This window comes from Vulpes vulpes, chromosome 2, assembly GCF_048418805.1.
Source record: "Vulpes vulpes isolate BD-2025 chromosome 2, VulVul3, whole genome shotgun sequence".
NCBI lineage: Eukaryota > Metazoa > Chordata > Mammalia > Carnivora > Canidae > Vulpes > Vulpes vulpes.
The window spans coordinates 22,306,310-22,323,266 of record NC_132781.1 but is presented as its reverse complement, the minus strand read 5'-3'; the positions used below and the strand labels follow the sequence as shown (position 1 = coordinate 22,323,266).

General features: G+C 55.3%; 1 protein-coding gene across 1 annotated transcript; it reads right to left on the bottom strand.

Annotated features, from left to right (window-relative positions):
- Window positions 1-2,782: 2,782 nt before the first annotated feature.
- Window positions 2,783-10,663, bottom strand: NR1D1 (nuclear receptor subfamily 1 group D member 1). Its single transcript, XM_025995741.2, has 8 exons — window positions 9,817-10,663; window positions 6,792-7,124; window positions 6,472-6,560; window positions 6,223-6,367; window positions 5,226-5,866; window positions 4,732-4,917; window positions 3,980-4,190; window positions 2,783-3,269 (listed from the first exon to the last, which is right to left on the bottom strand). Exons 1-8 carry the CDS (start codon window positions 9,845-9,847, stop codon window positions 3,070-3,072), a joined length of 1,836 nt encoding a protein of 611 aa, XP_025851526.1. The 5' UTR covers window positions 9,848-10,663; the 3' UTR covers window positions 2,783-3,069.
- Window positions 10,664-16,957: the final 6,294 nt, after the last annotated feature.

Sequence of the window (16,957 nt, the reverse complement as noted above, 5' to 3'; positions counted from 1 at the left end):
GAGAGAGTGAGCGACTGATGAGAGAGAGAGAGAGATGATATTAAGTTATTAACCGAGGCTGGCCCCCTACCACCCCTAAGCACTTTGAGAGCTGCCCCTCCTCCCCCCAAATCAGAGAGAACTGCCCCCCCATACCAGGTCCCCAAGGGTAGGGCTGCCGATCAGAGCTGTGAGTTACCACAACAGGGTCCTGGCCATCCCTCCTCGCCTTGCCCCTCTGTGCCCCTTCGGCACCCCAGCCCTCCACTCCTACCCCACCCCCTACCCAGTGCTCCCTCTGCTCTCTGCCACTCGTGCCCGCTGAGTTCCATCTACCTCTCACGCTGGATGCCAGCTGGCCCCTCACCAGCCTGCCCTGCTGCCCACACAGCTCCCCTTTCAAGTGCCCAGCCCCAGGGGCCTCTCCCCACCCCCACCCCCACTCCTTCCATACCTTGGCACCCACACAGGGAAAACTGTGGCTCAAACTCCTGCCCTCCTCACACCTGCAGTATTCGATACAATCCAGATGCTGCTGCACTGGGGGGCGGGGGGTGGGTAGTGGGGCGGTATGCGTGAGCTTCTCCCAGAGCCTACCCCCTTAGGACCCTGTCCCCATCTGTCTTCTGGGCTCTCTCTAACCTCTGCCCTTTTCCTTCCCCACTCCCACTCAATGCACTAACCTAGACTCTGGGCAGGCAGGCACCAGAATGGGGTTGCCTAGACAAATGGCACTTAGCTGGGGCCCTAGGAGAGGGGGCGGTTGGTGCTCCTCCTTTTTCCTTTGAAGCTCTTTAGGCCAGCCGCCCCTCTGCCCCTGGGACCCCTTTCCCCTCTTCTTTTCTCTAATTCAGGGACTTTGGCTTGAGCCACCTCCCACCCTCCTGGTGAGGAGTGCTCTGTTGGTCTGCACTTGGGTGAGCTGCCCTCCTCTTCGTTTTGGCTCTCGCCCACTGCCCACTCCACAGGGAAGAGAGGGAGGGAGGAGGTAGCCCTCCTGTGGGTGTGGGGAGGAGGATGGGGAGGGACAGAGCAGACCAGAGGGCCCTGGGCTCAGGGCTGCACGTCGGCAGGGATGGATGGGTGGACACAGATGCCCCCGGAAGCCATGGGGAATGGGGCAGGGGCAGGGGGAGGGGTGCCAGGGCTTCCTGCGCTTTGCACTATTGGGGCAAAATGTCTTAAGCAGTGGGGAACCTGCCACCCCACCCTGACCCTCAGCCTGCCACAGCCCCCTACACACACACACACACACACGCACACACACGCACACACGGGAAGGCAATGCTATGCTGCCCATTAGGGCATGCCCTTCCCCCACTGTCCAGGTGTTCTCACAGGGGTGGAGGGCCTGGAAGAGCATCTGCTGTCACCTGTGCATGTGCCTGCCCTGCCCCCCCCACCCCACCCCCCGGGCTAGTGGGCTGCCCCTGCTGTCTTTGTCTCTATCCTCTCTCTCTCCTGGGGTACTGATTCCTGTATTACTCCAGTCCCATGGGTAAGCCCTCTTGTACCCTCCTCTGGGGGAACACCACCCCTGGGGGCCCAGTGGAATTCCTGACCTGTCTGCTGTCTCCCCATCCTTCCATCCCAACCTCCACCCCTGCATCCCCATTCTCAGCCATGGATATGGTGGAGAAAAGGCCTTGAAGGGGCTTGGCCTCTTACAGGCACTTGGGAACCCTCCCCTGCCCCTCCCCAATCATATGAGCTGTGATCCCTTACTCCTTCCCCCACCTCTGACCCCTCCCCCCTCACTCTAGGTGATGTGGGGTGTATGTGTGCGTTTCTCTGCGTGAATGTGTGAGCAAGTACATGTGGGTGGGGCAGGAGCCAGGGGACTCAGGAGCGCCACGCACCTGCTCTAGAGAGGCAGCTGTCCCAGTCCCTGCTTTGGAAGTGGGGGACAGGGCCCTCTCCTGGGGGCCATTGGTGCTAATGAGGGGGATGGCCTTGATGTGGGTGCTTAGCATGCCTCCCCCAGTATTGGCCCGGGGCACTAGGGCAGGCGGGGCCGGGCAGCAGGTGCAGTATTGGTGGGAGGAGGGACTGCTGGGAATGGGCCAGGCCAGGACAAGGGGGTGCCAGAGCCATGACCACTCCCCCGTGCCCACCACCCGCCTCTCCATCTCAGTATCCCCCCCCCCATCACTCAGAACACACATACCTCATCCAGCCTCCTCCCTGCTCAGCCTTGGGGAGGGTGGGGGTGGAGGAGCCCCTACCCCTTCCCCTGGTGGCGGGTCTACAGGGCTGGGAGAGGGCAGGGCGTGTGATACAGACACCGTCCATAGGGGCACAGAAATTCCTGCCCCAGGAACTCCTGGGTGGGGGGAGGAGACACTTCCCTGGAGGCGCTACTGAATGTATGAGAAGCTGGTGCTGGGGTGGGGGGAGGGGGTGTGTGGCCAGAAACAGGGAAGGAGGTAGGTCCCCTTCCCCAGGGAGGGGGGACCGGTAGGGGTGACTTGGGGGGCTCCTACTCCTGCCCCACGTTGACAATCAGTATGTCTGTTACGTGCGATTTTTCACCCCGTTGTGTTTTGGGTCAGGATTTTAAAGAAAGATATTTTTATGGTAATTGTTGCTCGTCTATTTTACTATATATTTATGTAATAAATATATGATGAAAATAACCCCCTTGGGCACCCCCCTTAGACTTGTGTGCTGTTTCCCTGTATCCTCCCATCTGCTGGCAGAGTACCCACCCCACAGACTGACCAGATGGAGAGGTGTGCCCCAGCCTTGGCAGTATTTCTACCCCACCCCACCCCCAAAACGAGCACACACCACAGAAGCCAGCTCAGCTGTGAACTATTGGATTTGAGACAGGAATAGAACAAATCAGGGGGCTAGCGAATGAGGGAGGGGGGAGAGTGATTTAAATAGGGGAGGATGGGAGGGTCAGTGATGGGGGAGGGAGGCAGTTATTTACAAGAAGGCTCGGGGGGCCGGAGGCTCATCTTGGAATATTTTATAACAATATAAATAAGATTCTGGTTTGCTTTTCCTTTTCGTCTCGTAAAGGAGAGAGAAGTGCAGAGTTCGATTCTGTACAAGGGGGCAGCGGCAGAAGGCCGGCCGGGCGGGTCACTGGGCGTCCACCCGGAAGGACAGCAGCTTCTCGGAATGCATGTTGTTCAGGGTCCGCAGGTCCGGCAGCTTGAGCAGCAGCTTGGTGAAGCGGGAAGTCTCCGAGGGCCGGTTCTTCAGCACCAGAGCCCGAAGAGCCCGCAGCAGCGTCTCCTGGAGCTGCTCCACCGAAGCGGAGTTCTCCATGCCCGAGCGGTCTGTGGGGAAGACGACAGCAGTGAGGCAGGCTCCCTGAGCTCCTCTGAGGAGGAACCGGAGGAGGTCTGTGAGGAGGTCTGCCAGGAAGTCCGCCAGGAGGAGGAGGAGGAGGAGGAGAACACGGCTGCTGTCGGTGCTGCTGCTGGAGCAGCCTCTCCCTGAAGCCCCTCGGAGGGCCCACGGGGAAGGAGGAGGAGGGGAGCGTGACTGCTTCCCCCAGACCTCTGCCCCGAGAGCAGGAAGCGGTGGAAAGAGCCAGGAGCATGGTCTCCACAGGGCTGGTCACCTCCCATCCCACAAGGCCATTCTCCTTCCCCGAATAGGCCACACACGTCCAGGCTCCCTTGCTCTTTGCTCTGTAGTTCCCGCTGCCTGGGATGCCCTTCCCCCTCTCTGCCTGGCAATATCTTATTTGTCCTGTGAGGCCCCACTCAAGTGTCACCTCCTTTCCCAGCTCCCCCAGGCAGAAATAGTTGTCTGTGCTTCCAAAGCCCTTGGTTCATGCTTCTACTGTGACACTTATCTCACTGTTTTATAATTAGTCGGGCATGAGTCTGTCTCCCCAGCTAGACTGTGTCTGAATCATGTCTGTATCCCCAGTGCCCGGTGCAGGGCCTGGCATAGAGTAGGTACTCCATAAAAGGTGTGTTGAATTGAACTGCGTCCGCCTCCTCCCCCGGGGTCAGGCTCAGGCGAGAGCTTGACCTACCTGCAGAAACAAGCACCACCGCGGTGAAGAGGCCCAGCTCCTCCTCGGTAAGCGCCAGGGAGTTGAGCTTCTCGCTGAAGTCAAACATGGCATTGAGCAGGTCCCCCATGCCCATGGCTCCGAGTTCCTGCAGGCTATAGGTGGTGCGGCTCAAGAACATCACTGTCTGGTCCTTCACGTTGAACAGCGATGCAAAGCGCACCATCAACACCTGGCGGGGGGAGTGGGGGGCAGAGATGGTCATCCTTGGGGGTGGGGTGGGGGAGCACTTGCTAAATTGCCCCTCAAGTTTTCCAGGGGGTTTACTGGTGCTGCCTTAGATTTCTTAGTAAAGAGTGGGGGTGATTTCTGAATGGGTAAGTGGGTAGGAGTGGGAGAGAAATGGAAGGATGGAGAACATCACCCTGGCTTTGGAATCCAACAGGCCTGAATCTGAGTCTTAACTTTGTCACTACCCGTGACCTTGGGAAAGGTCACAAAAGCTCACCAAGGTGAGTTGCTCATGCCTGGAGTGGGGGTAGCAATATGCCCTAAGATGTTATTTTAAGGTATTGGAATGTTATTCAACCCCAGCTGAGAAGACAGAAGACCCAGCCATACCAAGGCAGGATGGAGAGGAATCCTGTCCCCTCCCTCAGCAGTCAGAATCTGCCAGGACAAAGATACTGGGGGTTCCAAAGCCTTGCAGAACCCCTGCCTATCGCAGATACCCAACGCTGGATCCTTCCCCGGGATCACAACGGGTCACTCACCTCAAAGGTGCCAGCCTTAAGCAAGGTGACCTGGTCATGTTGAGAAAGATCGCGAAAGCCGGGGATGTGCTTGGCAAACTCTACCACCTCCCGCACAGCAGGTGTGAAGCTCATGGAGAAATCCTCCCAGATCTCTTGCACGGTTCTCCCACTGCGTCCATGTGGGTACATGTTCATGGGACATGCCTGGAGAAGGAATGGATTTGGGGAGGGGAATATCAGCTAGGTTGGTTCAGATGGGTTCCCCCAGCAGGGCTGGACCCCAGCTTCTGCCTGGGTTAGGGACTGTGGCCCTGAGGATGAGTCTTTTAGGTAAAGTAGCAATCAGGTGCCAGGTGGAGATCAGGGATTCGCCGACAGAGCCCTTACGGCAGGGCTGAGCATCCTCCCCTGACAAGAGGATATTCCTGCATTAGCATACAGGCACACCCAGCTGCCTTATGCTAAATCCAGTCTCCCAGGCCCCCTGCCCACTTCACCCCCAGTGCCCTCACCAGCAAAACGTTCTTGGAGTTGCCCTGCCGTGGACTGTTGGCAGGTGCTTCGCCTTCTGGGGCTGTGTACACATGGGTGGGGCATAGACGGTGCCCATTGCTGTTGGGCTGCTGGCAGCTGTGGTGGGCAGGGCCAGGGGTCCAGGCAGGAGGGTAGGAGGAAGCCTGGCGTAAACCATTCAGGGCTTCATTATGACGTTGGGCAGCCATGACATTGTTGTCATTGGGGACAGGAGGGCAGCCCTGACCTTCCCAGCAGTGTGGGGTGGTGGCTGGAGGGCTGCCCGATGCATGGTTGGCATTGAAGTTGCCAGGTGAGGTGCCCAGCTTGTCATGGGCATACGTGAAGATTTCTCGGTGGGCCCGAGCCACCTGGGATATCACATCCTCCACTGTGGGCTCAGGACTTGGGGATCGGGGAGGCGTCAGCTGTTGTGGGAATTGGGAGAAGCCCACCAAGGGTGAGGGGGCCGGAGCGGGAGGTGGTGAGGGGCCCATGGGGCCTGGGGCTGGATGCTGGGTGGGTGAGGTTTCCAATGGACACTGGCTGCTCATTTGGTTGTTGGCCAGGTTCATGGCGCTCTGCATCTCGGCAAGCATCCGCTGCTTCTCTCGTTTGGGGATGCGCCCAAAACGCACAGCTGTGACAGGATGAGAGCAGCGTCAGGAAGTTCTCACACACACTCACATGCTTCTCTTCCTTCCTTCCTCCTGAAAGGGCAAGGCCCTGAACGCTTGGGGTTTCACATCAAAACCAGAACCACAGCCACGCCCACTGAGAGGGGTTTTCCAAGTAGGGATTGCTTAGGAGGTGGCCAGAGGAACTAACAGGAAAGAAGCGCGTTTATCCAAGAGGATGAAAGATGGGTGTCCCCTGTGCAAAGGAGACTCACAGTGTGACGGGTCTCCATTGGGACTTTTTAAAGGGAGGGATTAACTCAGAAACTTTGGGTGGAATGAAGGGAGGGGACATTGTGGGGCAATGGTGCTGCCTTACCATCTCGAGACATGCCCACGGAGAGACACTTCTTGAAGCGACACTGCTGGCAGCGGTTCCGGTTGATGCGGACAATGGAACAATTTTCATTTTTCAGACACCTCTTGTACTGGATATTCTGCTGGATGCTCCGACGGAAAAAGCCCTGGAAGGACAGGGGCAGCTAGTGAGCCACTCCATCCAGGCCAGGCCTATGTGTCCGGAAGGATGAGGTCACATGCCTCTGCCCTTACCCCCATCCTGCCTCACCTTGCAGCCCTCACAGGCATGCACGCCATAGTGGAAGCCTGAGGCAACATCCCCACACACTTTACACAGTAGCACCATGCCATTCAGCTCTGTGGGGAGAAAGAGGCAGCGGGTGAGCAGGAGGGCCATCTGAATGGCCAGAGACGTGGAGGTTTTCTGGGCTGGACAGCAGTTGGTGCAACTCTAGGAGAAATCCCTGAGGCCAGGGAATAATCCCTGAGTTATTCCCAGTTATCCCTGGGAATAACTGTATCATGTGAACACCACGTCCCAACCTAGGCCTGTCCGCCTTTCCCCAGATCAGCTGGAAATTTACGCACTGGTGATGTTGCTGGTGCTCTTGCTGGGGGACACTCGGCTACTATCTTCCAGGGCCACTTGTAGACCCCCTGGGGGGCTCCCATTATAGAAGGAGGAGGATGACGATGAGGAAGATGAAGAAGGGGAGCCATCATCACTCAAGCTGGGTGGAATGCTCCCAAAGGAGCGAGCTGGGTCCTGAGTGAGGGAGCCAGTGGGTGATGGTGGGAAGTAGGCAGGGCAGCCTTGAGTCAGGGACTGGAAGCTGCCATTGGAGCTGTCGCTGTAGAGAGACTCAGGGCTGGTGCGGCTTGGGGAGGAGCTGCTGGAGCCAATGTAGGTGATGACACCACCTGGCAGGAGAACACAAGGGAAGGGATGTCAGCCATCACATATCTTTGGTCCCAGGGTACCACTTTGCTCATCCCCCCACCTCCCTCCTCCAAATACTGCTGGATGCTCAGAACTTAACCATGTGGAACCTTTAATCTTGGGAGTCCCAGGAAGAGCTGCAGTGAGCAATTCCCCAACACATATCAGACATAACATGGCCAACCAATACCCTAAGACCCTTTGCAGGGTACATTCAGCTTCTGCCTTGGGTGTGAGGTGCCTAGAGGTGCCTAGAGGCGGGACCTCTGCAGGCATCTCACGTATGTTCCCCCTCTGCCCTGAACGCTGTCCTTGGGACTATGGACTGCAGCTGATGACCTAGTGGTCAGTGGCAGACCTGAGGATGGATGAGCCACTGAGACCCATTCAGCATGCCCAGTTTCCCCTCCCCCCGCCAAAAAAAAAAACCATGGCTGATGCATTCCAGGGATGAGACTATGGAAGGCCAGCTAGCCAACACTGAGGAGAGTAGAGGTCTTAACAAGAGTAACCAGTCACATTCCCCCAAAACTGGAAGACATATTCTCTGAAGATACTGAGGTTACTGAACATGCCCAGGCTGGTTGCCCTGGGCTCCAAGAGCAAGAGTCAGAGTGGACTCTCCCTCTGAGTCCAGGAAAGACTTAGCAGTGCACATTGCAGGAGGTGGACATGAAAAACAAATTGCCCAGCATAGGGCTTTGGAAATCCCCTTCTAGATCTCTCAGCCTGGTGACAACGACCTTGGCTCTCTGGCCATTCAGGAACTTTGGCCCAACCAGGTGGCTGTGTTCCCGTGGTATTAGGAGAAAAGGTGACCTGCCTGCCACACCTTTGCCAAGCACCTAGCCTGGCCTGCCACAGGCGGGTGGGAGAAGGGAGGATCCTAGGACACGTGTGAGCCAACACAAGCCATGTCACCGTGTATCCAGAGCACATGTCTTGCTCACCCACTGACACACACTGAGCTGGGCAGGGCAACCCTAAAATAGCTCAAGGTTGGTCAGGGTGAACCTAGCTCCCAGTAAAAGTAGTTGCACAATAGATCAGCTCCTACAGTTTCAGGGTTGGAACTGAATATCCCATCAGAGATGGAGGGGGATGGGATATTATTGAGTGGTAAATGAACTTGACCTAGTTCACCCATCCCCCCAAAGGGGAATAAGACCTTCATCCAAATATAATCCTACCTGGAAGTGAGGGGCATGCCCAAAAGGGTCTAGTCTAGATCTGGATCTATCACAACCAACTTGATTTGTGACCTAGAGGAAATTAACTCCACTCTCTGGGTGTCAGTTTTCCTTTCTGTGAGGAAGGGGGGGAAAAAAGGTGAAGGAGACCTTCAGTTATGATTCTGGGAAAGTCCTTCATGACAACTGCTGCTTGCTTGGTAGGGATGGGGAGTGAGACAGTGTTTGCGGAACTAAGGAAAGAGATGCTCCAGGAACAGAAGGAATTTGGACCATGGTAACACCGAGTCTAAAGGCATTAAAGTGAGAGGAAAGGAAAGAGGCGAAGGGCAGTTAGACAGGAGGTACCATTGAGGAGTGTAAACATGAGGCCACGAGAGGTCAGGGATGTCTCCATCTTACTCTGCTTCGATGATGGGGAGAAGGGGGGCCCCAGGCAGGCGGACAGGAAAAGAGGCAGGCGGGGGCGGTGAGTCAGCCCGGCTTCACCCAGATCTTGGAGGGGCGGGGCGGGAGCCGAGCCCTCAGCCGGCCTCACGTCCCCACTCCACGTGTGCCTCCTGCACGTGGCTCCCCAACGAGGAACCCCGGAACCCGAGGCCCCGCCCTCTCCGCTTCCCGTCAATCGGGAGCGGCAGCCCCGCCCCCGTCCCGCCCCTCCCGGGCCTCCGGGTCCTGGGCTGGGCCCCAAACGCCAGCCGGTCCGGGGCAACTGAGGGAAGGAGGGAAGGGAACACGCGTTGCCGGGGCGACCGGGGGGCGGAGCTCATTATGTAACGGGGCCGGAAGGCAACGACCAATGGGGTGGCGGCCACGGCTTCTGCTGAATGAAAACAAACGCAGCACGTGGGCCGGACTCCGCAGCCATGTGAGCCCTCCCGGCCTCCCGGGCGTTGTGGGTGTCCTCCCCGGGGCAGAGCACCAACTACTCTGCTGGCTCCTTCAGGGCCGCTCCCTATTGTCACTGAGGATTCCCCAGTGAGATCCGACCCATTCCCTCAGCCCCTCCTGCCCCGAGCCCCTATCGCCCCACTGCTTCTCAGGTTCCCTTGAGCTTGCAGGAACTAGGGGAAGAGGAAGAGAGGGAGGAGGGGGTCCCCTTTCTGAGAAGGCCAGGCATGCCACAGCTGCAGGCGAGGGGGGAGGGGAGATAGGGGCGTTTGGGGCACTGCTCCAAGGCTCCCAGTCCCTCAAAACTGTGCATCTTACCACACGTACCCGCTCTCCTTTTCCTCCTGCCCGGGATCCGAGTCCTTCAGGCTAAAAGGAGCTTTGGGACTCTGAGAGGTGGTGGGGCGCCTCCGGGCTCTTTCCCAGGAGGAACAACTCGCTCAGGAAATCCCAGCCTATGGTCCCCATTATGCTAGCAAATCCCTGGGCCGAGGGAGTCCCCAGTGCCTTACAAAGTTCCTCCTGTTCTAAGGCATATATGAAAGTGAGGAGACAACTACAAAGGATGATGACGGTAAAGGAATCTCAGTACCTGTGTTATTGTTGGAGTCCAGGGTCGTCATGTCTTCACTGGCCGAGAGCGGTCATTCAAACCGGACCTTGACACAGGCTGGAGGTTGCAATTGCCGCTGTCACCCCCTGGGCACTGACTGAGGGCGGGGAATGGACCCCGCGGATCACAAGCAGGATCCGAGGCACGCTGCAGCAAGGTCTCGGGGTGGCCGGACTGCAGCCCTGCAGAAGGGTAGGACGCAGAGGCAACGGAGGTCTGCTTTGCATGGGAAGAGCAGAGTGTGGGGGAGGGGGAATCAGCCTGCTGTAGTTCTGGCTGGAAGGTAGCTAGGAGAGTCGGGTCTCTGCAGTGCACGGGGTGCCACTGCCTGACGGCTTCACAGCGCTGCAGGGTAGCGAATCTGGAGCTCCCGGTGCCAAAGTCCCAGAGGGAGAGAGGTTGCAGTCAGGAAGTAAGTAGGTGATGGGGAGAAACGGGGCACCCAGGCGCAAAGAAGCGAGACGTGTGCCCTGCTACGTTCCCTCGGCAGCAATATTTCACTCTGCCAATCTCAGCCGCCTTTTGCCCCAGCCTTTTTCCCTGGGACAGAGGGCTCTGCGCAGGCGCCAGCAACCCAGGGTTCCCGGGCCGCACGCGGCACTGGAGCAGGTACCATGTGATCCCAGGGAGCGCCTCGTGCCCCAGTGACACACTTTTCCAGCAGCAGGCACGTTGAGCTCCGTGCGCCTGCGTAACGCCAAGCCTGTCGGGATTTGTAGTCCACTGGCAAAGGGGGCGGACTGCGTCTATTTCCCCCTTTCTGCCTTGCAAAAAGCGGCTGCTGGGACGCGGGAGGAGCTAAGAGCCGAATGGGGTGGGGTACACTGAAAAGTCAGGGTGGCGTGTTTGGAAAGCTTGTATGGCAGAGGCATGTGAATTCCTGGGGAGGGACTGGCAAGCTTGGCTGCTCCCTGGCAGATCAAAACTAACAGGCTCTTTCTGCAAACCTTGCAAACGTGAGGGCTTCACGTGATTGCAGGACTGCGCCTTGAGGTTACTGGTGACACAGGGAGAGATGACAAGTAGGGAAGGGAGATATTCCCAGAGTCAGGAACTTAAGCTGAATTTCTGCTGCAGAACCAAGTCCTGAGACCAAAAGGAAATGTGACCCCTTTTCCCTCCACTCTCCTGAGGGAGAACATCTTTAGGAAAAGGAGTTGCTATGGCGGTGAGGTTATCCCTAGGGACTCCCTGTTTGCTTGTATGACACCACCCCATTCATTCGAGGTGACTTTGGGGTGAGTCACTTCCCTTTGTCTGGGAAATAAAAAAGACCAGGGAGGGGAACTTTATGGTGAAAGTGCTTTGAGGTCCTAAAGTAATGGGGCAAAACGTGAGGCAGGGGTCTGGGGGCAGAGTGACCCATTCCCACCCCCAACACCTGGTGCTTGAATGCAGCATGTAGATCCCACAGAAGGGAACCCAAAGATCATCTTAACTCCTTCCCCTTTCCTTAGCATCTTTTCCTTGGTAAGAAGAAAATGAAGCTTAGAAGTGAGTGGCCCAAGGTCAGACATTCATTTCTAGTTCCCTCTGCCTACCCTAAATAGCAGGGAGACGGGCAGACCTGCAAGGGAAACACTGCCCAGAGGGGTTAGAGATGGCCAGCATCTCCCTTCAGAGCAGCAATTGCCCCACTGGTGAAAATGGGTCCCCTCCCGCTTGAGGATTTGGACTGTGGGGAGAGATGGGGCCTCTTCAAGCAGCCAAGGGAGCCTGAGCCACCTGCTGCTTCCCACTAGTTCCTTCCTGTCCCAGGGTTTCTAGGGAGGGTTTTTTGTTTTTTTTTTTTTTTTTTTTTCTGCACAGGAAGCCCTTCCCCACTTGTTCACAGACAGCTCCTGGGGCAGCACTGAGAGGTCCCTGGAAACATGACAGTAACCAGAGAGGTAGAGAAAGGGAGTGTGGGCACTAAGGAAGGAGGGACCTGGGTAGTGAGGAAACCAGCGAACCGAGTGGACCATGAGGTTGAGAGGAGGTGACTGAATAGCTGGCTTGACCACTGACCCTCTGACTCCCAGGAGATGTGCTGTCTAAAATGGATTCCTTTGAATACCCTGGGTTTCAGCCTTATCCACCCCACCCCCCTCGACCCCAGGAAATGTGGGAGAGAGCAGACAGTGAGCTCTTCCCTGGCCTGCCCTGGTCCTCCAGCCTAGAGCTGGGAAGCTGTGGCAGAGCGTGGGAGGGCCTGGGAGGGGCTAGGACAAACACGGAAAGAGGCTTTTCAGGAAAATTTGGTTCTGACCTCAGCCTTCTCCCCTCCCCCTCCTGCCTGGCTCTGGAGGGAATGCTAGGAGATGAGCTGCCATGTCCAGTATTGCATGCCCTCTGCGTTCTCCCTGCCTCTTCCTCACAGCCAGGGCCAGGGCTAGATTCAAAATCAGGGCCCTTGGCATGAGCTCTAGTACTCCACCAGTTCCACCAACAACACCAGCACACTCCCCTTGCTTGTCCTGGACCCTCCCTGAGGCCCAGAGCTCTGTTCATTGCTCATGATCCTGTCCACCCCCTGTTCTGCTTGTTGGTCTTTTTCCCTATGGGGAAAGGGCCAGGGGTCAAGACTCTCCCTGCGTTTGCAGCCAGGGAAAGGGAAGAGGAAGCAGAGGCAGGGAGCACTGAAATTCAGTCAGCCTAACTCTTGGCAAGGACTTGGGTTGTTTTGCAGTCTGAGTGAGGTATGAAAGCGGAGGCTGGGAGGGAGAAAGTAAAGGAGGGGGGTTACCTCTGCTGCCTCCTTACTCTGCAGTGCTTCTAATAGGGCCCCACCTTTTTTTTCCCCTGACAAAGAGGTAACTTTGGGATCTTTCTTCTACAATTGGAGGGAAGGATACAGAAGAATGAAGAGGCAGGACTCTTCTTTGGCTCCAGAAGCTTCTAGTCTATCCGCCCTGTTCCTTCTACTGCCAGCAGCAACTGGCAGAAGTACAGAGGCCTATGGAACCCAGAGCCACCAAAGGGAGGGAGAAAAGGCTGAGTTGTCTTGCCTTTGGGGACCTGGAATAGAATCTAGCTTTGGCCTCTCTTTGACCTCAACCTTGACCTTAAGACAACAGGTGCAATTCAACACAGCCTCCCACCTCTCCTGCCAGCTGGACATTCCAGTTCACTTCTACACACCACACACACACACACACACACACACACACACCCCATTCCTCCTATAGCCAAATTCAGCTCAAGAAGTAACTGGGTTCTTAATAAACAGTACTCAGATTAGAACCGTGTGGAAGGATACATATCCAAGACCTGACACAGCAAGGCAAGCCCTGGCTCCATGTTGCACATACTTCTACTTAGATTTCTCAGAGTCTGGGATTTAGGGACTGATATCACCATTTGGGGGCAGGGTTGGATCGTGTGTGTGTGTGTGGGTGTGTGGGTGTGTGTGTGTGTTTCCAAATATGTCTTCAATTCTCCTGGATTTCTTTGGACTGGGGGTTAGGGGAGTGGACAGCACAGATAAAGCAGTGGAAGGAGAGGGATCAAGAGCTCCAAACTCTACCCGAAGTATGCATGTGATTGTTTATGAGTGAAAAACTGCATGTGTGAGTGTGTGTGAATGGTATGAGTGTGCAGGGATGCGTGTGTTCAATCCAGGATCTATGCTCCTTGCCAGTGTGTTGTTCTGGGTAACAGGGCAACGCCCCGTACAAATCCTGGGTGGCCTAAATCTTGAGCTGACTGCTTGACTGACTGTCTGAGGGTGGATCCTTGCTAGAAACCAGGTCAGGCTTCAGTAGGTGCCTTCCCTTCCCTCTCCTTTCTCACCAAGCAAACTATGGCCCAGGGGAGTAACCTCCCTGCCCAGGTGATGCAAACCTGGGTCAGAAACCCCGGGGATTCCCAGAATCAGGGAAGCAGCCATGTGCCTGGGAAAGACTCCTGCCTTGCCCTCCTACATTCTTTTCCTAGTCTCTAAAGGGCTAGGTGGCTTTCCTTCACCTACCTACTCTTGGGGAGAATTTCAACAACATGCCACAGGAGGGCTTAAGTCTGAGCTGATTTGTTCTTTGGGGGAACTGGATAAAGAGAAGGTGAAGCATAATCTAGGGTTGAGTTCCATGGATATGTTTTGCCTCAGATTCTATCCTCACCTCACTACTACTCCTTTCTCCAAGGAAAGGAAATAATAAGCACACATTAAGTACCAACTGTACGCCAGGCACTGTGTTGTGTTTTACACATATTATCTCATTTAATATCCAGAACAACACTATGATGAAGGTCTCATTCTTATTTTAGAGAGAGGGAACCCGAGACTTTGAGATGTTTGTTAGCTTGCCTGAGATGCAGCAGAGGCTAGGCGATTTGCCTTGAAGCTCTACTTGAAGTGAAGCACTGACAATTGAGAAGATGTCACATCAGGGGTGCCTGGGGGGTTCAGTCGGTTGGGTGTCTCCCTTCAGCTCAGGTCATGATCTCAGGTTCCTGGCTCGAGCCCCACAAGCTCGAGCTTCTCCTTCTCCCTCTGCCCCCACCCCTGCTCATGCTCTCTCTCTCAAGTAAATAAACAAATCTTTTTTTTTTTTTTTTAAGAAAACCAAAGAGAAGATGTCACATCAAATAGTGGTGGAGTCGATAGAGATTTTTGGAGAGGCTGAAACTCCCCCAGCTATCTCTTAGAACTACCACTGCCAGTGTCTCAGTGAAGACAGGAGTGTTGGGAATCTGACCTCAAGTATGAGGGTGCAACTATTTCCACTAGCAAGACTGCCCTTCCCGGAGAAAGTGATCACTTCGACTCAAACACTGAAACGTCTGAGCAGCCATCTCATCCTGGTGTTTCCTAACATGAGGTGTTAACAAGAAGAGAAGCCTGAAGTACCCTAACCCCTGTCCCACAAGTACCTCACCTTCCCAGAGCCACATTTCCTTTTTCCTCATCCTCTCCCCTCTCTCCCTCCCACATTCTCCTTGCATGATGGTAAAGGTAGACAGGGGCCAGAATAGGGTACAACAAACAAAGCAAACAAATGACCACAGTGACTGCTTCACAGGTGAGTCATTGAAGCAGACACCTGAACCCTCTTGTCTCCCTCTGACTTTGGGATCCACAGCAGGTGACAAGGGGAGGGGGCAGGTAGGTCAGGGCCCTTTAAAGCACCACTGTGCTTCCTTCAGTGGATGTATTAAGAATGGATTGGTTCATATGACTTTGCATGGTGACAGATGGTAGCTATGCTTACCATGGTGAGCATTTTGTAATGTATAGGTATGTTGAATCACTATGTTGTAAATAATAATAATAAAATAAAAATTTGTAATTAAAAAATTGAAAAAGAACAGATGAGTTCAATGAGAGTAGAGAAGGCCCCCTAAATAATTGTGTACAAAGCCCTAATGAAACAATTCCCACTTCCCCATTTACCTGCTTGAACAATGTGCCCCTCTAAGTACAGTCCTCCTAAAGCCTTCCACCATCCTAGGCCATGCTTCATCAGATGCTTTGGGGAACTGGAAGGAGGGTTCCCCTTTCAGAGCCCAGGATCCCACTCACATCCCAGGATCCAGGAGGTATATGACCGGCTTTGGCAGCAGAAGACTTAAGTCTCAGATCACCCTCTTTTTGGCATGGGGTTCCTTCTCCTGGGTTGGGGAATGGTGCCATCCAGCACATGCTATGCTAAGGCCATCCTGTCCAACCTTTGCTATGCTACTTCTGGAGCCTACTGGTGTTTTTTTATTCCAGGTCTGGCAAAAGCCTATTGTCTGTCCTTGAGCCTCTGTAGGACTGAGATACAGAGGAGTGGAAGGGGGAGTGGAGGGGTACCTGTGTGCCTGCCTCTGTTTCCACCTCTTACCACAAGCTCTAGGTCAAACCCTCTCCTTATTCCCATACCTTGGAATGGATCTTCTCCTAGCTGCTTGGGGAGGCCAGAGGCTTATGACAGTCCTGGTGAGCAGAATGGACCTTTGGAGGAGTGACGGTCTGGGCAGACATTAGGGGCTGTGCATAGCTTCTGGGAGGCTTACATAAACACTGGCTAGGATGGGGAGGGAAAAGAAGGGTGCAATGGGCTGCCCAGGAAAAAAAGCAGCTTTGGCCCCTCTAGTTCAGCCTGCATGGAAAGAAGGAAAGAAGCTCATTTTCCCTCCTCCCATCCCTCTCCCCTGGTCTGCAGCTGTGAGTTGGGCCCGGAAAGACTGCAGTATCTTGGGGGCGGGGGGCAGGAGAAGGAGGGAGAGAGAGAATGCGACTTTGCAAATTTGGGATCCCCCCCTTCTTCTAAATTGGGGGGAGTAAAAGGGGGAGAAGCAATTTGCCAAAGAGATTTTCAATGCCACAGGAAGGAGCTTTGGCTCATTAGAATGCACAGTTTGCACCCTGAAAAAAAAATCTGTGCTGGTTGCAAAAATGCAGACGTGTGTAGGGGCCCAGCGGAGATTTAAAAAAAAAAAAAAAAAGCGCTAGCTCTGCAATGCAGGATCTGCGAAGTTTTGGTGCGATGAGGAAATGTGGGTCGTGCTCGTTTCGTTTGCTTGTTCCTGCTAACCTACTGTCCGCCTGACTCCAGCACGGTCTCACATCCCAGCAAGAGGCACTGCTGCTCAGAAACGGGGTCACGGGGCAGGGGGCCCTGAGCAGAGGGCTGAAGTGGGGGTCTGGGGTTAAGTACTGAGAGAAGGACTCTATGGGGCTGGGAGGGCCAGGTGGATGGGAGGGGACGCTTCCATGAGGGATGGAGGCTGAGCTTGTCTTTAGCACTAGCGTTTGTTCTCCAGCTGGACCGGGGTTAGTGTGAAGTTCCTCCAGATCCCCCACCCCCCACCCCACCCTCAGCTCCTCCCTATCCCCCCGATTGGCAGAAGGACTTTCCTTTTCCTGTCCCATAGACCACTGCTGCAGAAAGAACCCTGGCTTCCCATCCCTGACCCCACAAATTCCCGAACTCCCGTTATTCTAATCCTGGAATGGGCATTTGCTGCATCTCTGTGTGGCATCTTTCTTCCTAGAAAGAGGGGGCCAGGCAGCCTGATGTGGGGAGCCCAGGCTTCAGGGAAACCAAGTCTTGGCTCCGGGCTGACATTGGCACATCAACTCCAGGGCTGGGGGGGCCACTCTGTGCTCTTGGCTTGGGAAGGCCCTTTGTTCATGTGGGGTCTAGGGCTTTGGGTA